Source organism: Gymnoscopelus microlampas (assembly GCF_963454915.1).
Source record: "Gymnoscopelus microlampas genome assembly, chromosome: 11".
In the NCBI taxonomy this organism is placed as follows: Eukaryota; Metazoa; Chordata; class Actinopteri; order Myctophiformes; family Myctophidae; genus Gymnoscopelus; species Gymnoscopelus microlampas.
Window position 1 is genome coordinate 17,641,532 of NC_139948.1, and position 23,649 is coordinate 17,665,180.

Consider the following 23,649-nt stretch of genomic DNA (forward strand, 5'->3'; position numbering starts at 1 on the left):
GTAGCCTACTGTACTTCAGTAACATTTTAAGGTATTTTTACTTTACTGGATTATTTTAAATTTTCAGTAGGCCTACTTTTATAGTTTTCCTTCCACTACATCTCAGAGGCAAATATTTTACTTGTACTCCACTAAAACTATTTGAAAACTTGAGTTACTTTTGTAGATTTTGATTTGAAAATAGCAGATCTACAAGCTCACAATACCTCATGATGCAAGGCATTGTGAGCTTGTAGATCTGCTATTTTCAAAAGAAAACTTGTGAAATGGGACATTCTGCCTATAAGTAGGCTATACTTTCTACTTTTGGTACTTTTTCACCACTGCAGAACACGTCTTCCATGCAGATGGAACGGAACAGCTGAGGACGTGTGGCCAGGCCTCAGCTTCTCTCTATGATCCGTGCCAGCAACTGTAAACGAGGAGTCACACAGGACACAGGAGTCACTTTGGAGCTTCCAAATAGTGTGTAGCGTAGGTGGGCTTATAGATCCGTTCCCGTGGGACAAGGCTTATCCACGTGCCTGTGGCTCAGGCTGTGACAATAGGTTTGGGGGTGACCTGCAGCTCTGCGCTATAACATCCTTGCACCAGAGGAGTAAAGTAACTAAGTACATTCACTCAAGTAGGCCTATACATTTTTTAAGGTATGTTTTACTTTAGTATTCCAGTTTTCAGTACTTTTCTACTCCACTACATCTTAGAGACAAATATTGTAGGCTATTTTTACTCCACTATTATTTGAAACCTTTAGTTACTTAGACCTACTTTGTATATATATAATATATATATATATATATATATATTATATATATATATATATATATATATATATATTTTATACAAAACATGCATTAACCACTTCAGTCTATATATACATTTCGGCCATTTGAAAATAGCCGAAAAACAATCTCACAATATGCCTCTGCTATTTTCAAAATATGTTTTAATACATTTTATACATTTTGAAAACTTGAAAACGAGACATTCTGCAAAATAAGTATAGGCTACTTTTGGTACTTTAAGTACATCTTGATATAAACTGTTGTACTTTTACTCAAGTAAATATGGAATTCGGGGAGTATTTCTACATTGCAGTATTGATGATTTTACTTAAATTTAAATAATAATAAATAATAAATAAATTTAAATAACTTAAATGGTGAGTAGCCTTACTTTTTCCACCACTGACCAATATATTGGCGCACAGTCCGAGCCGAGGGGACGCACGCGAAAGGGACATCACACACTGTGGACAGTCAGGCCGTTGCCTCTGGAGAGCTGTCACTGTCACGTAGCAGAGCGGAGAGAGAGGGATTATCATCATTACGCGTGTGTGTGTGTGTGTGTGTGTGTGTGTGTGTGTGTGTGTGTGTGTGTGTGTGTGTGTGTGTGTGTGTGTGTGTGTGTGTGTGTGTGTGTGTGTGAGTATGAGTGTGTGCGTGTGTGAGTATGAGTGTGTGTGAGTGTGTGCGGAGCGCATGTTGTCATCCATCCATCCGCGGCTGATGCAGTCCGTTGGGAGCAGTGTGAGCTGAGCTGGACTCACAGCACAGCGGAATAACGGGCTCTCTCTCTCTACACATGATTCTAGCGCACAGAGCTTGTGGACGAGCAGCGGATTTCGACGCTACGCCGGGCTCACGCGTTTTATTCATTTATGATAAAGATCATTCATTATTGACAAGCGGGTGGTTCGGTTTGGGGGGAATTAACGCACCGCTGAACAAAGGATATATGAAAAACGGTCTACTACAACAGCCAAATTCCACAAAACCCCAAACCATCTCGTTGCGAGCGGTAATCGGTGGGTTGTATGAATGCATATTCTATTCAAAGAGGACAAACGGCTGAGTGATCGTTCCTCTTTGCAACCTGGATCGGGAGGAAACATCATACTGGTCGATGGAGAGTGAACCCCCGTCAGATGGGGTTCATTCCGAAATGTGACATTTTTCCATACAGCCTTCTGTAATAATAATAACGTGCATCAACGCAGTCCGCTCTCGGTTGGATTTGTTTACGTCGCTCAAGGTACGTTCTACAGACATTCCACTTAGTAGCTTAGGCTTATCGATTCTAAGAAGAGAGTCATTGGTCAGCTGGCAAGATTCATGTGCATGATGCTATATTTAACGCGCTTTTATTGCTGTGAATTCATCACCTCGGCTTACGGTGGAAGCAGACGGGCTATTTCAGGGCTCCCCATCATCATCAGACCAGCGGGGTTGACAGTATTGTGAGAAACGCGATGTTGATGCTCTACAGCAGTGGTTCTCAACCTTTTCAGGCCGCGACCCAACATATTTGAACAGGGGACCCCCCCCCCCCCCCCAAACATTAAAAAAATAAAATAATAATAATATAATAATCATATTTGAACTGGGGTCCCCCCCCCCCCACACCGACAAGCACTGAGAATCGTAGGAGTTGAGGCATTCCATTTAGTTTGACTCGGTTCCACAGATAAGCATTGGGAAAATAGCCATAATCTACAAGCCCACATTGTTGTGAGCTTGTAGATCGACTATTTTCAATTTGGCCAATGTTTGACCCAACCAGTATTTATAGTATAGTTTGTTGATTGATTGATGCAGCAATGGTCTTTCCTTAAATTGTCACTTTACTGTCATCTGGGACCCCCCCCCAAAAAAAAAAAAATCATGTGGGGACCCCCCTGGGGCTCCTGACCCACAGGTTGAGAACCACTGCACTACAGTATAGGTGCATATACATTTGTAATGTAAGCTCGCTCGCCCGGAGGCCTGGCATTTGCTGATCATGCCAAAAGGGCACGTTGTACATCATGTTGTTGGGGGAATGTAAGGTGGCAGAACGCGTCACACCCCGACCTTAGAGGCAGCTTTGGCATTTGACCAAAAAACAAAAACATAGCAACCTTAACCCGCCCAGATAGCCTCAACGTTGTGTGTTTTTAGTGCCACTTTATTTATCTCAGGCGGACGAGAAATGTATGGTTATTATGGGTAATTGAACTGCTACAGCTCCATTTTGTGGCAAATCTGGACTCAGAACATTTGCATGTTTTTACAGTGTCTGTCAGTCATGGCATGGGGCCCCTCCCACACTTTATTGCAGACACATGAGGTTAGATGTTATTCTTTATTTTAGGACCTCAGAACCTCCCCCATCCCACCCTTCTCTTTCCCACAAGCCTCCCCTTCTGTCTTTCACTCTCTCACTCACACACACACACACACACACACACACACACACACACACACACACACACACACACACACACACACACACACACACACACACACACACACACACACACACACACACACACAATGGTCTTGCTGCTGCTAGTCCCTAAAACAAACTCTCTTCTGGAATCCCCTGCGGACCCTAGTTGTGCTCAGTATTGTTAAAAGAGTCGGGGGGGGATCTGCCAGAGAAGAACATTCCCATTCTCTCTAAACATAAACAGGTATTTGCTTAAAACTGGACCCTATAGGTCAGCTAAACGCATGGCTGTCCCTTATAGGGGATTTATCCCTCCAACAGACTCTCTCTGGCCACCCATGATCGTCCAAGATCTATCAAGAGACAGGACAGACACTGTATATCTTCTGAACCGGTAAGAGGTTGGATATTAACACTCGACCTGTGAGACTTGAAGATTGGGATGGAATGAGAGTTAGAGTGGTACTATGTCTCTGGTCAGGTCGCTCCCCAGGGCCTGTTTTAGACGACTCTGTGTTCAACCATAAATCAATATTCAGTAGAGCGGATTCGCTGCCTTATTCCCCACACTGTGTTGTTATGTTACGTTGAGATAGTAGCTTTTCTCTTGGGACTCTCCGTGGCGCTCCCACCATATGTATAATGATAATCGTGTGTGTGTGTGTGTGTGTGTGTGTGTGTGTGTGTGTGTGTGTGTGTGTGTGTGTGTGTGTGTGTGTGTGTGTGTGTGTGTGTGTGTGTGTGTGTGTGTGTGAGTGAGAGAGAGAGAGAGAGAGAGAGAGAGAGAGAGAGAGAGAGAGAGAGAGAGAGAGAGAGAGAGAGAGAGAGAGAGAGAGAGAGAGAGAGAGAGAGAGAGAGAGAGAGAGAGAGAGAGAGAGAGAGAGAGAGAGAGAGAGAGAGAGAGAGAGGAGAGAGAGAGAGAGAGAGAGAGAGAGAGAGAGAGAGAGAGAGAGAGAGAGAGAGACCATGACCTCTTTATTAAACATGTACACCTGACACAGCCTAGCGTGTGAATCGTGTGTGAACAGCATGTATGGTTTCATGGGAACTTCCCTGCTTTCCCTTGTATTTGTGCACAGGTGTACCCTCCCACACACACACACACACACACACACACACACACACACACACACACACACACACACACACACACACACACACACACACACACACACACTACACTCCAGGCAGATGCTAACACATGACACATAGCAGACAAGGCTTCATTCCAGGATGGGAGCTTCCCCCGCACATCCTGCTAGGTACCGTGTCTCACCAGACCCAGTGCTACAGTATTTCTTCAGATGCTTATCATCACACTGTCTTAATATCTCTGATAATACATCCCCCCTCTTCATCCATAATGGATGAACCACCTTGATACCACATAGGAAGGAATGGAACACCTGACGCTAGATGTGTATGGCCCTGGTTTCTTGAGGTGTGTGTTGGGGGGCTTCTAATCCCACCGATCTCCCCCTCCGATGCAGGAATGGGGGGAGGAGAGGGAGGGGTGGCACTGTTAATTGCCAAGTCAATTAGCATACGGTCACGCTGCGAGCCCAGCCACATGGTAATGAGGCCTAATTAGGAGGAGGCCGAGGGGAATAACTCCACTGCCGATCTCTCCTTGCAGACACCCAAGGGGGGTGTGGGGATGGGGCTCTCTTTTAAAAAAAAATCCAATTCCTTTTCACCTGTCTCGTTTCAACTCTCGCATTGGTGCCACTGAACGATTCACAATATTTTAGAAGATCCAGCTTTCCTCATCCTTCCACGTCTATCATCTCTCATCATCTCATGATGTTGTTTGCTCATTCTCTCCTGTCTTTTTATATCCTCACTTTGAGGAGCATCAAGCCTGCAATGTGTTATTAGTATAATGGGAAGAAGAGCCAGCCATACCAGATGATACATACTCTATAGTGTTTAAAGACTGTGCAGCCTAACTTGAAGTTCATGGCTTTGATCGTTGCAACAGCCATGTTGTGGCTGGGTGTCCCTCAGCAAGACATAGACAACTGAGTTGCTCACTGTTTGTACGTTGCTGCAGATAATGCCAAATTTATATTCAGAATTTCCGTCGTATGACGCTGTCATGTGCCAAAATAGCAGGTCTACAAGTTGCTTTCTGTGTGCGACAATGTCGTACGGCAAAGTATAAGTCAGGCTTCAGAGTGACAGATGTCTAAAATGTACTTTTGTAAATGTGAATGATGTGTGGAGGCTTGCCTGCCAAGCAGCTCTTCAAAAGAGAAAACGAGAGAGAGAGAGAGAGAGAGAGAGAGAGAGAGAGAGAGAGAGAGAGAGAGAGAGAGAGAGAGAGAGAGAGAGAGAGAGAGAGAGAGAGAGAGAGAGAGAGAGAGAGAGAGAGAGAGAGAGAGAGAGAGAGAGAGAGAGAGAGAGAGAGAGAGAGAGAGAGAGAGAGAGAGAGAGAGATTTAAGCCCCCAGGAGATTCACGTCCTCAACGTTGCTCCTGTGACCCACACCATTTCCCTCTCCTCCATGAACCTTGCTTCAGGACACTCTGTCGGTGGAAGTTTACTTCTAGCCAATTATTGTCAGAGAATAGAGATGCTCAAAGCAGCTTTGAGGTGGAGGTAACAGAAGATAAAATACCTGTTTGAGATGCCTACTATTTATAAGCTTAGCTAATCTGTTCCGCTGACTTAATTAGTAACACAGATATGTTTGTAATGCAAAGTAAAGCACAGCACATTGAGGTAGCACCTCCAGACACATTAATTGGCAGTATGGGGTAATTCAATATTGTATCTTAGTGTTCATTTATCCTATTTCAACACTCATCAAAACGTGTGCTTTCAACTGAAAAACATGTTGCGACTTTATTCATTTTAAAATACAGAGTTTTTGTCACACAACACAGCCATATGCTAACCACTTTCAACATGGCATCCCTGTTTTGGTCCCTGAATATTTGGTGATAAATAATGATAACAAATAAATGTAAAAAAGCCAAATTCCACAAGACTGATGCCTGTCATGCCATCCAAAGGATATTCTAAACCCCACTGCAGTTACAGATGTCTGCTGTTTCAAACTGGAGGAGTTCAACGTGTGTTTGTGATAAAGGGCTGTAGTCCTGAATGGCATCATCATCATCATCATCATCAGCTGGCAGATGTCAGGACACTCAGTCCCTGCTTGGCGCCAGAAATAACATACTTGCTGCTGCATCTGGATCATTGTGTTGCTGGACACACGCACGCACACGCGCGCGCGCGCGCACACACACACACACACACACACACACACACACACACACACACACACACACACACACACACACACACACACACACACACACACACACACACACACACACACACACACACACACACACACACACACAGTTATTGTTCCAGCTGTCTGAATGGAGTGATAGGTGAAAGAAAGAAGATGGAAGGGAGAGAAGTCAAAACGCAATCATCCGCCCAATTATGGTTATGCTAATTACACACAGCATCTGGTTGTGCACTATGTCTGATAATTACAGTGGATGGTAATTGTACAGGAGGGCTTGTTAGATGATTCACCGTCTCTGTCGATCCATTCTGAAGCAGATTTGAATGGTTCAGAATGCTGCAGAACTGTGCTCACGTTAGTATGTTATCTGTTTTCTGTCACCGTCATGGAAATCAGCGGTTTGTTATTAGTACGTATGCCACATTCGGGCGTTGTGTAAAAACGCTGCGCCTTTGCACGCATGCATAATACATGCCACAAGACAGCACGTTATATTTGTATGCAAATGGATCCGGCATAAATGGGCATTGTGCCAGTGTGTGTGTGTGTGTGTGTGTGTGTGTGTGTGCGCGCGTGTGTGTGTGCATACTGTATGTGGACGTGCTTTATGAATAAATGTATGTGTGGCACAGTGCACAGGGCTAATGCTTACAGGCATTTATACTCCGTCGTACGGCAGTGTCTCCTGTCGAAAATAGCCGATCTACAAGTTCACAATGCGTCACATCCAGCATCATGCTTAAGATGGATGTCTGAGGCACCAGAAGACTCCCTGACACTGACAGGCGGATGCAGACATACAGCCATGCAGCAACACTGGCAGGAGCTGGCTCTTTCCCTAGTTACATAAGACTCACACATAGAGAGAGAGGGGGAGAGAAAGGAAAAGTGATAAAGGAGGGGGGGGGGGGGGTTACGGAGGGGTGGAAGGGACGCAAGGAGTGGCAAAGGAGAGCTCTTAGAAAAAGAGAGAGTGAGTGAGAGTTGGGGTACAGAGGGATTTCTAATTCCTCTTGACACTTTATTCCTCGGTAACAGAGAGAACAGGTGGAGAGAAGAAAACGAAAGAGCCAAATTGGAATATGAAGGGTGGTATGCAGAAAGAGAGGGATGTCTTGTGATTAGGCAGTCGGTGAAAGAGAGGGAGAGGGAGAGAGGTGGGAGGAGGAGGAGGATGCGAGACACATCTTTCACAGCACATCTTCAAATATAGCGGTGACATGAGACCGCTCCAGCACCGGATGGAGATCCCAATCTAAATGAATAGGGGATGATTTAAATGGGATGGGGGGGGGAGCTGGAGTGAGGATAAGACGGCAGCATCCTCTGCTCTGCTATAGGGAAAGGAAGGCTCGGGGCTCTGTCTCTTCACATGGCTCATAATATTAATAGGAGAGGAGAGGATGAGCGACTGATGTGCTGTGTGTGTGTGTGTGTGTGTGTGTGTGTGTGTGTGTGTGTGTGTGTGTGTGTGTGTGTGTGTGTGTGTGTGTGTGTGTGTGTGTGTGTGTGTGTGAGAGAGAGAGGGTGAGAGACTGAGTGAGAGTGAAAGAGATGTGGCTTGACTGTAATTCTGAACATGCATGTCTTGATATTTCTGTCTGTGTGTGTGTGTGTGTGTGTGTGTGTGTGTGTGTGTGTGTGTGTGTGTGTGTGTATCTATGTGTGTGTGTAGTCACTGACAGCACATTGTGTACATCCTTCAACCTTCAGTTTATCAGCCAGTCAGGACCCCACGATCTGTGCTGTGACAGATGAGTGAGTAACTAAGTACATTGAGGTATCTGTACTTTACTTCAGTATTTCCAATTTCCAGTACTTTTACTTCTACTCCACTACATCTCAGAGCCAAATATTGTACTTTTACTCCACTACAATTATTTGAAAACTTTAGTTACTAGTTACTTTTCAGATATAAATTATGATATTATGAAACATACATTAACCACTTTAGCCCTATTTTATACCTAGGCTATTTTAAAATAGCCGATCTACATGCTCACAACGTGTCGCATCGCGAGCTTGTAGATCTGCTATTTTCAAACATTTTAGTACTTTTACTTTTGGTACTTTAAGTACATTTTTGATACCAATATTTTTATACTGAGTGACGCAATCATTCAGTGGATGAGTGAGTCTGTGAGTGCACAGCGAAATCTTCAACGGTAAAATGTAACTGTTCATTTCGTGTAAACAATCATATTGTATCTATGAGGGTGCTGTGTGGGAAAGGAAGTTAGTGAATGAGTTAATGTGGTTACAGTCTATGACAGAAGTTCCCCCCTCCTGCCTTGTCTCTCTCTCCCTCCTCCTCCTTCTCCTCCCTAGAACCCCCCCACGCTCTCTCTGTCTGTTTTAGTGTGCACTGGTCTGTTGCTTTGTGGTGTTACAGTCCTTGTCACTAAACACGAGACAAAGAAGGAGGCAGAGAGGTAGAGAGGACAAGAGCACAGTCAATGTGAAAAGGGGAGATGGAGTGATGTAGAAGGCTCTTTGAGGATGAATGACCCCCCCTCCAACATCCCCCCTCCTCTGTGCGCTGGGTGTTTTGCTCCTGTCATTCAGAGCTGGAGTGTAACCATGGTTATCAGGGCCTTAGCCAGAAAACACCATACCGTTAGGAGCTAACTGTTTTCTCAAGTGTGTGAGAGGCAAATTGTATGTCGATGTTGCAACGCACATGTAACATGTGTGCTTGCGTGCATGGCCGTGAGTGTATGTGCATGCGTGTACGTGCACGTGCATTTAAAAGCCAGCGCTGTGTTTTGGGTGACTCATCCGTCTGTATGGGCTGATTGATGTTAATGCAGCCCAATAATACACCAACAAGGTCATAATACAATGACAAAATGTCACCGAACGAGGCTTTTATGGAGAAAGGAAACGGAATTTGAGTAATGGGAGGGGGTAGGGGGCTGTAATGCTTAATTTATACTCAACGCATATTCTTGGCAGGCAACACCGTCGTACAACACTGTATATATAAATCAGGCGTAAGAAGAGATCCAAAGGGGCTTAGTCCTCCGAAGAATACAGTACATGCAATAGCTGTAAACAAATGCAAAGGAGCCGTGCCCGCACGCTGACATTCACACAATGTTTGTTCCGTTGTTATGCCCTTTGGGGCCTCAAAGACCAACTTGCATAATGATAATTAATGAGTCACAAACAACCACTATGTTAAAATGCAAAAATAGGCCATGAAGATAGACACATCAAAGGCTTAGAAGAAGCCAACAGAGCAACTATGCAGATAGCAGTCTTCTGCATGTGCATGTGCTTTGTGAGAGAGAACGTTTAGTGGGAGAGAATGTATCTACCTCACTTTGATCTAGGTAGAGAGTTGCAATCACTGATGTATAATAATAAACTGTGGATTGGCCAACATATTAGTGGCCATATTATTTGTTAATGAGAGACTAGATGCGCAGGATACGGTTGTGACCAACATTCATGAAAAGGATTTTGTAAAACATTACTCAATGACAGCACACTAAAAGAAAGTATGATGTTATTTTATAGCTATGATGGTATTTAGAGTGTGTTAATAACTGCATGTATTGCCATGCAACTGATTCATCTGTGTCTAAACAATCCAGGTTAGCTAGCAACTTAAAGATGTAGTAGGTGATTATTATTGTCTTGTTAAAATACTTGTTAAAAAAGTGTTAAATACCTCTATATTCTGATAGTAGTCATTGCTGTCTCTCCAGCTATTTAGTAAACAGAGAAATGCATTTTCAGGTTGAGATACCAATATTATCCAATAGAGAAGTCATACAAGATACAGGATCAACAAGTGAAATTGGAAGTGATGACACAAAGATGTGACCAGACAAAATGGAAACTGGAACAGATTGGATGAAATTGGCAACACATCTGAAGTTGTTTGTTAAAGAACTGGAGAGGGTCTGGGGAGACCCTGTTACTGAACAAACACTCTATAGCAATGATTATACTAGTCCATAACCGTCCGGGGATAGTAGTAGTATCAACTATTAGCACCATTCAGGTGAATGAATGAATCTTTTTTTGAGGCAGGTCGACCTCCACCGAATGCTGCATAACCCGGAGATGTTCGCAGTCAAAGTATTTGCAGACGTTTAGTTATGTCAATGCTAAGTCTGCCCGGTCTGTGGCCGTGCGTGCATGCACACACACGTGCGCGCGACCCGGAGCGAACACACACATACACACACACACCAGCCATACACACGTGCGCACACATGCACACACGGACCCGTCGCTCCCACAGCCATGGGAAGTTGATGTTTAAGCTGTTTGAGCTATGTGCTAATAACACAACCTGGATTAGAACATTACGCGTGTGAATCAGCGTGCTTGTTGGCATGAAGATGATATCCAAAGCATCCTCCCTCTCATGAAACGCAGTGTGTGTGGACACATGCCGTAAATGAAAGTCCTTTATAGGTTTGCAGCGTTCTCTGTCTAACAGTGCCCGTGCACAGTTTGTCTGTCTGGCAGCTGGCCGTGCGCAGTTTGATCATTCATCCCATAGCTAGGGGTCACAGTTTTTTTTTTTTATGGGAGGGGGATGTGATGGGAGACGCATTCATAATCCTCATATGGAAGGAAAAAAGTGTCTATGGGACCTACTTTCCAAGCTCTGTATCGTCCCCCAGTCTGTACATGACTGTCCCAGTTCTACTGTGTGCTGGAGGGAGTGTGTGTGTGTGTGTGTGTGTGTGTGTGTGTGTGTGTGTGTGTGTGTGTGTGTGTGTGTGTGTGTGTGTGTGTGTGTGTGTGTGTGTGTGTGTGTGTGTGCGTGCGTGCGTGCGTGCGTGCGTGTGCGTGTGCGTGTGTGCGCGTGTGTGTGTGTGTGTGCATGAGCCTTAGCCCTGGCTGGTGTGTAGTTAAGTCCAGCTCTCTCCCCTGTTGGTCTAGCCAGTTGCACTGTGTTTTTCTGGCAAGACACTGAAAGAAGATCTATCTCTGAGGATATCCAGTGTCCTTTATGTGGTATGTAAATACTGTGTTGCAGTCTATTTGTAGACGGCAGGGGAAGGTATTTCAGCCATGGCCTTAAAGTGAGCGTAGTGTGGTGAAGCTCTGTGAAATAAACAGACCCTGGAACAATACATAGCAAAATGTTAATTCAACATAACCACTTGAACCCCAGCAGCATCCCTTTTCTGCGGGGAACATTCGCCGAAAAATGCTGATTCACAATGTGTCATGTTGCGATGCATTGTGAGCTTGTAGAGCTTCTATTTTGGCGAAGAAATTTGGTTTAGAGGGGGGAAAAGCGGTCCAAGAACAGTAAGTAACTCTTAGTTTCACTGTATAGTGGGTTTAAGTGGTTAACTGTACAAATGCACCTCTGAGGGTAAATCTTTACACTTTCAGAGTTGAATTAACACTCTGGATTTTACAGTGTAGGAGAAATAGAGGGGGACAAGTGTGCGCGCACCCTGCACGTGTTTGTATGTGTATGTGTTTACTGAAGGGTGATGATGATGACTCAGCACAATGTGTATGAGGCAGCTTGGAAAAATGTATGAAAGGTCAGTGCAGTGATGTGTTGGACAGACAGTTGTTGTTGACGGTGAGGCTTGCTCAGATGTTTGATTAACTCTGTCTCTCTCTCTCTGTGTGTGTGTGTGTGTGTGTGTGTGTGTGTGTGTGTGTGTGTGTGTGTGTGTGTGTGTGTGTGTGTGTGTGTGTGTGTGTGTGTGTGTGTGTGTGTGTGTGTGTGTGTGTGTGTGTGTGTGTGTGTGTGTGTGTGTGTGTGTCTCTCTCTTGGTCTTTGATACATTTCAACTCAACAACTATAGAACACAAGAGCATGACAGGTGCAAACACGATGATCATATTGGAAAAACTCCTTGCCGAACTGGAAGTGTGAAGTGTGTGTGTGTGTGTGTGTGTGTGTGTGTGTGTGTGTGTGTGTGTGTGAAGCCAGGCAGGTAGACTGATGCAGCATTGATTTCTTCCTTTGGTACTCTTTGTGCTGCCAGTGTTTCTCTATAGGCACTTCTGTGTGTGTGTGTGTGTGTGTGTGTGTGTGTGTGTGTGTGTGTGTGTGTGTGTGTGTGTGTGTGTGTGTGTGTGTGTGTGTGTGTGTGTGTGTGTGTGTGTGTGTGTGTGTGTGTGTGTGTGTGTGTGTGTGTGTGTGTGTGTGTGTGTGTGTGTGTGTGTCTGTGTGTGTGTGTGTGTGTACACTGTATTATGTATAGTCTCGCATCTTGCCAGGTACCCGTAGATGGACGATAGCGAGTGGAGCTGTTTGTACACATGAGTTCCTTTCTGTGTATCGCAGTTTGTCATAAAACATATACTTGATGCTACATCCCTTCCTGTCTGTACTGTAGGCGGTACAGTTTCAAATCATAAATCATATACCTTGTTTTGAATAATTAAAAAAGGCTCTCTGCTGCTGTCCTGTAGAGGAAAAGCAGTTTTACTGGGCATGGCTGAGATTTTATTATTTTATCATCTAACGCGGCTTGAGATATCATCATCATAAACTTGATTAAATATCACTTTTGAACATGAAAGTTACAAAATGCTTTATGCAATACTAAAAGTTATAAAACAGCCGAATTAAACAACACATACTGTTACTGTATCAAAGTAAATATTAGCATACCGTTATAACAGCTTGTTACTAAAATAGTAACAATTCAACTCAAGTGAAACAAGGATAGAAATTGCATAGAGCAAAAAAGTTTGCAGAAAAGCAAGCCACTTTAGAAGTGTTTAAAAAGTCGATACATAGAATTTGCTAATCTGTGCTCTTTGGGAATCGCATTCTATAGATCAGGGGCCCTGGCAGCAAATGTTCGATCCCCTCTTGACATTAATTTGGAATCTAGGAACAAGAGAGGACAAGAGATAGAAAAGAGAGCGAGAGATAGAGAAAACATTTAAAGTTTGATTTATATTTTGCGTGCCAAAAACAATAGTATATAGTATAATAGTATAATAGTATTTTGTATAACCTTGTGCACACCTATTCCGAAATGTTTTCAGTCGGACTCAGTTCGATTCATGCATTTTAAAGAAAATCGCAACAGACTCTGTATGCAAGAGCTGTAAGTCATTCACCCTCTGTTAACTGCTGTTCATTGTTTGAAACAGAACTATGGCAGATTGTCTGTATTGTTACTCAGAGGCAGATGATCACTGTGGAAATAACTGCCAGCGCAACAAACTCTATCTAAAGCTGGATAACTCCCTCCTCCCCCCTTTCTCTGCTGTTCTTTGTCTTTTCTTCTTGTCTCTCACTTTATCTTTTTCTGTTTCCATTCTTTGTCCTTCGTGCTCACTGCTCACTCTCCTCTCTCTGTTTTGTTCTTTGAATCCCTCAGAGATGGCGAGATTCCTCCCTGTCCTCCTCCTCTTGCTGCTAACTGTGTCCCAGCGTGCCAGCGGCCAGGACTCAGAGGACACGCCGAATGCGCTGCCCCGGGGCTGTGGCTGGGGCCTGGTGCGCCCCTACACCCTCCTCTGTGATCTGGATTCCATATGGGGGGTCGCCGTCGAGTCGGTGGCCGCCGGCGGGGCCCTGGCGTCCATCTTGCTCGTCCTCGTCCTGCTGTGCCGCGTGCGCCACATCAGCGAGGGGGAGAAGCGCAGCGGCGTGGGACCGATTCTCCTCCTTCTCCTGGGTATCCTGGGCCTGTTTGGCCTGAGCTTTGCTTACCTTATTGAGGAGGACGCGTCGCTCTGTCTGCTCCGCAGGGCTCTCTGGGGGCTCCTCTTCGCTGTCTGCTTCTCTTGCCTGCTGGTGCAGGGCGTTCGGCTGCGCAGGTTGGGCCGCGAGCGTCGGAGTCCAGGTGGTTGCGCCCTCACGGGCCTGGCGCTCGGCTTGAGCGCCGTACAGGGCATTATCGCCGCCGAGTGGCTGCTTCTGACCGTGCTGCGAGAGGGACGCCCCGCCTGCCAGTACCTGCCTCTGGACTTCTCCTTAGCCTGCAGCTATGTGCTAGCGCTCTTGCTAGCTGCGCTGGCCGCCGCCTCCCTGGCACTGTGCGGGAAGACACGCCAGTGGCGCTGCAATGCCATCTGGCTGCTGGTGACCTGCTTGCTGTCGCTGTTGTTGTGGGTGGCCTGGGTGGGCTTCTACCTCTACGGCAACGACTGGCTGGGGAGGTCCCCTGACTGGGATAACCCGGCCCTGGCTATCGCCCTGGTGGCCCAGGGCTGGCTGCTGCTGCTCTTCCACGCTATCCCCGAGGCCCACATCTGCATGAGACCCCCGCCACAGCCCACCGCCCCCGACTACTTTGACACCTCCCAGAACTCGACGAGGATGAGGGAGACCAGCTTTGACGAAGACATCCCCCTCTCTCACAGGCAGTTTGTGGAGAACCAGGGCTACGGGTACAGCGATGAGAACACTGCAGGTACGCTCCAGTCCATGGAGAATGTAGGCCATCGTAAGTAATGAAACAACACTGTGTTCAGCTAGAGATAACTACAGATTATGCATCAAGTGTTTCTGTGTTTCTGTGTCACACATCATTTTAGTCTGGACAACTCAAGAATTGAATTTAAATATTTTAATGAACATAAAATGAGCAATATATTTATCTTGTTTTTAGGCTTTTAATTGAATATGATATTTTATTGGCAACAAATAAGAGCACAATATCACCAATTTAAAGTGCCAAAAGGGATTAATCACAAAAAAAGACGAAGGTTGTTACCATTGTGCTCCAGGTATTGGGTATTAGGTATTCATAGGCATTCTGAGGGAGTACACTAACATTTTCCCTACCAAATAGGGGCCTTCTGAAACCCCCCCCATAGTACATGAAAGCAGATCCAAAACAACAGGTGGGAACTGGAGGGGTCGAGGGTGAGCAGCAATTCCTAGAAGGGCAGCAGCAGCAGTAGTGTGAGACAACGCAGCAAACAAGCAAATGAGCAATGCAAACATCCCCATTTAAACGGGACACTCTATTAGTAAAGTGGTGCATGTGACTGGTTCAGAATAGAAGCATGGAGCTGGGGATGACCAACGGTCGGATAACAGCAACTGCAACGGGGAGTTTCCTGACTGAACTTTTCTTTACAGGAAAGATACAGCGGGGGGGGGGGGGTGTACAATTGTCCCAATTGTACACTCTCTGAGTTAAATTAACACTGATTAAATTAAATCAGTGTTTCAATCAAATTAACCCCAATCTACACTGATACCGTGTAGATTGGGGTCCCAGAGATGAATACAGAAAAATATATAGTATCAAATGGGGGTCCGTGGCCTAATGCATATGACACTGGGGGTCCTTGAAATTCAAATGGTTGAGAATCACTGCTGAATGGGAGACAAATGTGAGTAATGTCCGGCCCATCTCTCTGTGTGCCCTCTGTGCCAGCAGGCTTGAGGAGCGCTGCAGGACATCATAATGGGAGCACTGGTGCCAGGCCCAGTGCTCCCTTCCGCAGCAACGTCTACCAGCCCACCGAGATGACCATGATCCTGAACGGGGGCGCGGTGAGTAGATCCTCACAGTCACAGGTACACGCACACGTCACACACACACACACACACACACACACACACACACACACACACACACACACACACACACACACACAGCTCACCCCCAGGTGCTGAGACAGAATTTGACAAAGGTCTCCCTCCCATCACTTACATTCTTACACACAATGCTCTCTATAAACCAATCAACTGCATGCACATCTGTGCATACAGAACATTACCCTCCAAACGACAATGAGGGAGGTGTGTGTGAGCGTATTCATACATGTACGTAAGTAGCCTTGGGAGCCAATGGTTCCCGAGGCATGTGGCCCATACTGTAGGTCAGCTCCTGTCTATGTACCATGAGGTGGCTTGATGACCATGTACAGTACACCCCCTGGACATGATGCTAGTATGTCACAGAGACCTATACCTCCAATCCAACCCTTGATGCTGAGTGCCAAGCAGGGAGGCATTGGTTACATTATTATAGTCTTCTTTGGTATGACTTGGCTTGGGATTGAACCCCAACCACCCATTCTCAGGGTGCACACCCTCCAACAAGGCCACTGAGCTGGTACTCATACGTGTGTGCAGACATGCAGAGTTTGGTTTGTGCACAATCGTGCAACTGGGCACTCATTTCTTTGTGTATGGATATGTGTGAGAGAGTTCTATATCATTATCTGTGCATTTGTGTGTGTGTGTGTGTGTGTGTGTGTGTGTGTGTGTGTGTGTGTGTGTGTGTGTGTGTGTGTGTGTGTGTGTGTGTGTGTGTGTGTGTGTGTGTGTGTGTGTGTGTGTGTGTGTGTGTGTGTGTGTGTGTGTGTGTGTGTGTGTGTGTGTGTGTGTGTGTGTGTGTGTGTGTGTGTGTGTGTGTGTGTGTGCGTGCGTGCGTGCCTGCGTGTAAGTGTGCGTGTACGTGTATGTGTATGTGTGTGTGTAAGCTGTGATGCTATCTCTTCAGTGAGTGATGCAGTTGTGTCCTGGCTCCTGTCAGGTCCCCTATTGTGCCAGGATAGATGGGCACTCTGGCCGGTGCAGGGCAGGTGAATGGCTTCCATTCCCCATGCTATAAATAAAGCCTAGCCACTCCGCCAGAATGCTGAGGCAACATTCTGTTAATATTCTGGGCATGTATATCAATAAAGCTATAAAGCCAAAACGGTTTATAGGCACTATTCTTGGAGATCTCAAATAGGGTTGTGTGATTTAGTAAACGTGCTCTGTGATTGAATATGCATAACATTATCTCCGCATAAGAGATCATTACTTTGCCAGAAAAGTGTGTGTCCAGTGACTAAAACAATAACACATTTTGTGAAAATAGCCAATCTACAACCTCACAACATGTTGCTTCGCGACAAGTGGTTAAATAAAGCTATATAGCAGTGGTCCTCAAAGTGGGGTTCAGTGACCCCCAGGTTTCCTTGAAAGGGTTTCAAATGGACAGTTACAGGTTTGTAACTTGGAGAGTTATGGGGGTCCTTGATATAAAACGTTTGAGAACCACTGCTATATAGTAAGTAGAAGCTTCCGGTGTGACGAACCTCATTCATGGTGTTATTTCTCTTGCAGGTACCCTCGGCCCCCCCCACCTACACGGGGCGGCAGCTGTGGTGAGGAAGAGGATGGGAGAAGATCATGAAGATGAAAGGTTGAGAGGAGGAGAAGAAGAAGAGGGAAAAGGGGGTTTTGGTTGAGGAAGTATAAGTGGTCCAGGGGCTGGCAGCCCGGAAGAACATGGACTTGAACATGGACACCAACAGGACCCCATGTCTCTGTGTATAGACTGAGGACTTACACACTCACACGAGTGCGCCAATCAGCTACGCCAACTACTGTGTGTGTGAGACCGGAAAAATGGAGGACAGGGCCAATGTTCTTCTTAAACATCTCCTGTAGCCTACACATCTCTGTAGGTGGGCGAGTCGAACAAGAAGAAAAACAATATATGAGCGGATGTGGCTCTGGAAATATTGACACTCAGTATTATTCTGTTTGAATTTTGCTCCCCTGAGACTGTATACCACTGTAAGCATCCTTGAAAACTGTGAAATGTATCACTTAATTTCCCTCCCTCTCTCTCTGTCTCTGGTTCTCTCTTCCTGTCAGTCAGTGCGTGTGTGTGTGTGTGTGTGTGTGTATGTGTGTTCTGCTATGACTCGCACCGCTGGCGCTGCAGCAGAAACGTGTGGCTCTGTCCTCCATTCATCCATGCTGCAGGTGCAAGCACTCACCAGCCTCCCACTGAAATAAATGCCATCCTCAGAGATGTGCACATGAGAGAAGTGTACAGCTTGAGCAATCCAAAAGAATACAGTGCGTGTGCGTGTGTGTGCATGTATTGCCCTTCACCTCAACTCTGGACCATAACACATCCTCCTTCTCTGCTTTCCTTGGACTTCACTCCATGGATCTCTCTCTCTCTCTCTCTCTCTCTCTCTCTCTCTCTCTCTCTCTTTCTCTCTCTCTGTCAGTCTCTAGTGTGCTTCTATGTGTATCTACTGTGAATAGCACATACGTCCTCATCCTCCCATACGCATGGACAGTGCCCAACATATAACACAGACTGGAATATGGAATGAAACTCCAACGTGACCACACATCAAAACAACAACAACATAAATGACCACCTGGTACCGGCTCACCTTAACAGAGGGGACGGTGAGGCAGGCTCTAAATGAAATGGCATCCGATTGCGACGGGATGGAGCGGATGCTGATTGGACGCAGAAGGCGTCAGTCAGTCAGCGAGGTAGCAAACGCAGGAATCTAGGTCAGACTTGTGTGCTCTCTCGCTCATCTCCAGTGTCTCCAGTCTAAGCCAGCCGGGAGAAACTGTCACTTTATATCAGGGGGAAAGCGGTCCACTGTACTTATTCCCTCTATCTGTGTTGTATGTGTGCATATACGCATGTTGTGATTCTCTCGTTTGCTTTGTTTTGCGTGTTGGAACGTGACGAATACACTTCACAGCCAGGATTGTTGGCTGGTGCTACAGTACATTTCCCCTCTTCCTCAATTTCACATGATCCCATGAAAACCTGGTTTATATTTTGTCGCACAAGAAGTGGTCGAAAATGCGACTCTCTGAGTCAACTTTTTTGATAGAAAATCTGTTATTTTCCGGTGAGTGACTAAATATGCAGTATATTGAAAGCCTGATTAGACACAAATTGCAGATCTACAAGCTCACAGCGCGTAGATCTGCTATTTCTGGCACGCGATACCCGCACGCAACTAAGTATGCATCAGGCTATACTGTATATATATATATATATATATATATATATACTATATATATATATATTGAGACAGATACAGAGAGAGGTGACCGTTGTGTGCAGACATCCAAGAGCCTTAGAAAGAAAGAGAGAGAGAGAGAGAGAGAGAGAGATCAGATTTGCAGTGTGATGCACAAGAGCGAGAGATCAAATGAACGCTGGTGCAGAGGACTGAAGGAGGAGAAGGGAAAGGGGGGATGGGTAGAGCAAGAAGAAAAGAATAGATAGGCAAGAGTCTCGGAGGAGAGCAGGACGAGGGGGCTTGAATAGTCGATATGACAGTGACGTCCCTCTGAGTCCCTTCAGTCAGCCTGTGTTTCTTCTGTGTGAGAAAATGGCTCCTTCCTCTTCTGCGAGTATGTGTGTGTGTGTGTGTGTGTCTGTCTGTATGTTGCTGTGTATGTGTGTGTTGCTGTGTGTGTGTGTTTGTGTTTCTTTGTTGCAATATGTGTGTGTGTGTGTGTGTGTGTGTGTGTGTGTGTGTGTGTGTGTGTGTGTGTGTGCGTGTGTGCGTGTGTGTGTGTGTGTGTGTGTGTTGTGCACATGTATGTGTGTGGTTGCGTTGGAGGCTGCGCTACGCTATGTGACCGTCCTCTTCATCTGGCGAAGCCTCCATTGTCTTGGTGTAGTGGTTAGATCGTCTAGCCTGTACGTCCCTGTGCCAAGAAGGACTTCGGTTTCTCCGGGGTCTCGTGTTTCGAGCCCCTCTAACCCCAAAACCACCTCTCTCCTCCAAGAACCCGCGCAGCACAATCCTCAGTGTTCATTTAACTCGGAGGGTGTAAAGATTGACCCAAACATACCCATACCAATTTGGGTCATTTCACCCTTAGAATGAAATAAACCCTGAGGGTTTTACTGTGTGTACATAGTTGTGCTGTATAGCATTTGTTTGGCTGTTTACGTTTTTGTTTTTGGTAGATTAAGTTTAGACACCAGTGTTATATAAAACCACTGGACATCTGACTACTGCAAAGTATTTTATTTTTTATTCTTTGAGGGATTTTTAACTGGATTGTCATATATTATGCTTATATTTTTCACTTGCTGGTGTCTTTTTTTTTACTAGTATTTTGAAATGTTTTGCAGATACTAGATATGCTTTTATTTTTATTTGGATTAACGTTGAACAAAACTATACCATTTGTCTTTTATGGGGATGGAATTTTGTGTCCCCTCTGTAACCATGCGACTGAGATGTCAAAGACATGGGTTTACTGCTGTAACAGTTATGGGGGAAACAAACCTACTACTTTTCTCAGAAGTATGAATTATTGCTATGAATAATGTTTTGCACTTCATGCCGTAGATAATGACTGTGTCTGTGATATTATAAGGTGATTACAGAGAGCAGCGCAGGGAATGGTGGAATCAAAGAACTTCGACCCTGCCAGTGGTCATACCGGTCACCCTCCCAGCCCCGCTCCCAGTGCCCCCCCCCCCCCTCAACCAGGAAACGACAGAAGAGATGGACTTACTAGACGAGGGGGTTGACCCTGGAATGGATGGTACTGTTCAAGTACAGTAGGTCTAACCCTAGAACTGGTGCGGGTCTAAAAGAGAGCTTGTCCAATGGGGCCAGGTTCTGTTTGGGCTGACCTGGAGTCAGGCTATGGGGGCCAAGGATCCTTGCTTTTCGTGCGAGAAAGGAGCTCTGTTCCTCAGGGCTTTGGGTGGTCAGGAGCACTGAGAGGCAACTTGAGATTCAACTCCCAGAGCTGAGGGGCGAGGGGGTTCATTATTGTGTTGTTTTCACTCAATGTGGAGTACAAAAAACAAAAAAAAAAGAATAATATTAATAAGATGTGACGTCGTAGATTTTGCACTTGTCAACTACCTATCTGTGCATGCTCATCACCATTTCTACTTGTAAGACCTTTCTCAGACGTACTGTTCAATACTAATTCTATTTATGTCAAGGTCATGTGGCAACAATCATATTTTCCGTGTATATCAGATGACACAATTATGTCTGTGCTTTCCTAAACACAAAAGAGAGTTTGTTCTTGAAATTCTTGAGAGACAAAAAAACATTTATATATAAAAAATAAATAAATAAAAATGATGGAGGTGGTACAAAATACAGGTCCCAGAATAGTCCCAGAGAATACCTGAAAAGGTGGATGTCAGATCATCAATGGACCTAATTTTAACTTCCTCCTGTTGGTTTGAAGCCTCACTGGGGGATAGAGGCAACTTATGAGAGATATCTCTGTGTTTATTGAAATTGAAATAAACTATGGTGAGATTTGCACAACAATTCTATATGTATAGTTTTGTCATCCCTGGGTAGCCCATGAAACACCCCTCCTTCCTGGGTTTCACGTGTCCTTAAAGGAGTAGTTCACCCAAAAAATGACTTGTTTTCTATCAATTACACACCCCATGAAATCTTGAATTCATGGAGATTTTTTAGTTTTTGTCACATTCCTATGACCAGCGGAGTCGTCAAATTGTTGGCTCAGGAATGGGACAAAAAGTTAAAATCGACACATCGATGCGAGAACATCGACAAGAACATCGATGCAATGTTCTTGTGTTTGACGTACATGGGCCAGACATGTCGATCAAACAGACCAGGCGGGTCAGGGACCGTGTAGTTTCTTGAGCACCATGAATTCAAGACTTCATGGGGTGTGTAATTGATAGAAAATAAGTCACTTTTTGGGTGAACTACTGCTTTAAGCCTCATTTATATTCCGTAGTACGACGTGTCGCTTGTTTACGAGAACTGATCTTCAGGCGTCACGATGCAACGCTTGAAAACCATTTCTCGTTAGCAAGCAACGATGTAGGCTATATTGTTTTCCTCACTATGTTTGGGGGAGAAGATCGCTTGTTTTTGTTACCTCACCGCGCGGCGATAGTGCGGGCTGGAGGCTCGCAATCTGCGCCCGAGCGAGCCATTATGAGCTGTCTGAGTTGGCAAGCCATGGCGGACGGAAAACGAGTGCTCCCTTCTTCCTGTTTCAGCCAAACACAGGCCGAGACCTCCCCAGCCATTCCCCAACTCTACTGGGGAAACAATGTCGCACACTGTAGAGGATATAACCGAAGTATAACTGAAGCTTTACCTGTTCACTCCTGAATGGTCTAGCCTCTGAGTCTGGACTGTTCCACTTGGGCCAGCTGATGGAGGTGATATTGGTTTTCACAGCTGTGACTGTGCAGTGACGCAGCATGCCTATGTACAGTGTAGAATTTGTTTCCCCTGATTAGAAAAAAAAGCCCCACAGTTAAAGCCTTATTTATGCATTGTCGCACGGCAGTGCGGCTTGCCGAAAGTGGCTGAGTTTAAAGCTGACAAGCTGTTAGCTTGAACATCAGCAAGTCCTTAACTTACTTTCACACCGTTGTGCGACAAAGAATGAATTAGGCTTAACTTTTGTTTCTGTAACTGATTCAGGAAAAAAAGCATTCAATAAAAGTGTCATGTTTATAGTTAACTTTGAATTTCATGTGGTCTTTTTCATTACAAACATAACACTGTTATGTCTTATGATTTAACTTATAGTTAACTTTGAATTTCATGTGGTCTTTTTCATTACAAACATAACACTGTCATGTCTTATGATTTATCTATAAGGTGCAGTATTACTAATGTAATTCAAATGACTGATTTCCGCAATTTTTTGAACTTTTTAAAACAACATTCCCAAAATAGGGACACCAGGTTGAAAGTGGTTGAGAGAGAGAGAGAGAGAGAGAGAGAGAGAGAGAGAGTGTAGCACAACCACTAGTTACAGTATGTGTCTATTCCCTACCAGTCCGATGCCTACTTCATACTGCGGCTGTGTGATCCGGTTTCATCCAGGCACAGTGCTACCAGACTCTAGGGAGCTGTCTGCACTATCAGATGTCCCTGGAATGAAATGGTCTGTTTTATCACCTAACCTAGTGGTAGCTGTGCCCCATGGGCATTGAAGTACCTGCAGAGGGAGATACATGACCCTTGTTGCGGCTCGCTGGGCGGCCAAGTGCCTCGCTGACTGGACCGGTCAAGAAAGCACTTCATCATGTGGGGCACCTCGGTGCTCAGTCACTGGGCTTCTGGAGGAAGAGGAGTTGCAGGTCAAAAGTATCCTCATAGATTTGTTACGCCCATGAACCACTGGAAACAGGCCAGGAACGCACTCTGTTCAATGTAATTGACATAAAGTCAAGTGAGGACAGTTACAACCTACATACTGTAGTCTTAAAGTTAACATTAAGTGGGAAAAAAGAGTCCAGTGGTCATCATCAGCTGTTTCTTTTATTCAGGATTCCTGCAGGTATCGCAAATCAAACAGCATATTTGCCCTAGAAGATATATACAGATATATAGCATACTTCTTATGGCATGGGCGAGCTTTCTAGAAGAGGGTCTGTCCAACATTTAGGACCTGTACAGTGTGGCGATATATAACTGAGAGTCATTAACCGTTGGAAGAAAGC

At 45.2% G+C, this 23,649-nt stretch overlaps 1 protein-coding gene across 4 annotated transcripts; it reads left to right on the forward strand.

Moving 5' to 3' along the window:
* The first annotated feature begins 1,314 nt into the window (after nt 1–1,314).
* On the forward strand, nt 1,315–22,661 carry gprc5ba (G protein-coupled receptor, class C, group 5, member Ba). 4 transcript variants are annotated; one of them, XM_084070936.1, is made up of 5 exons: nt 1,315–1,390; nt 1,479–2,034; nt 13,810–14,880; nt 15,823–15,941; nt 17,508–22,661. In XM_084070936.1, exons 3-5 carry the CDS (start codon nt 13,812–13,814, stop codon nt 17,550–17,552), a joined length of 1,233 nt encoding a protein of 410 aa, XP_083927062.1. In that variant the 5' UTR covers nt 1,315–1,390; nt 1,479–2,034; nt 13,810–13,811; the 3' UTR covers nt 17,553–22,661. The 4 variants fall into 4 exon arrangements, with proteins under 4 accessions (XP_083927062.1, XP_083927063.1, XP_083927064.1 ...); XM_084070937.1 differs by having other exon boundaries at nt 15,826–15,941; XM_084070938.1 differs by having other exon boundaries at nt 13,810–14,847.
* The last annotated feature ends 988 nt before the right edge of the window (nt 22,662–23,649 follow it).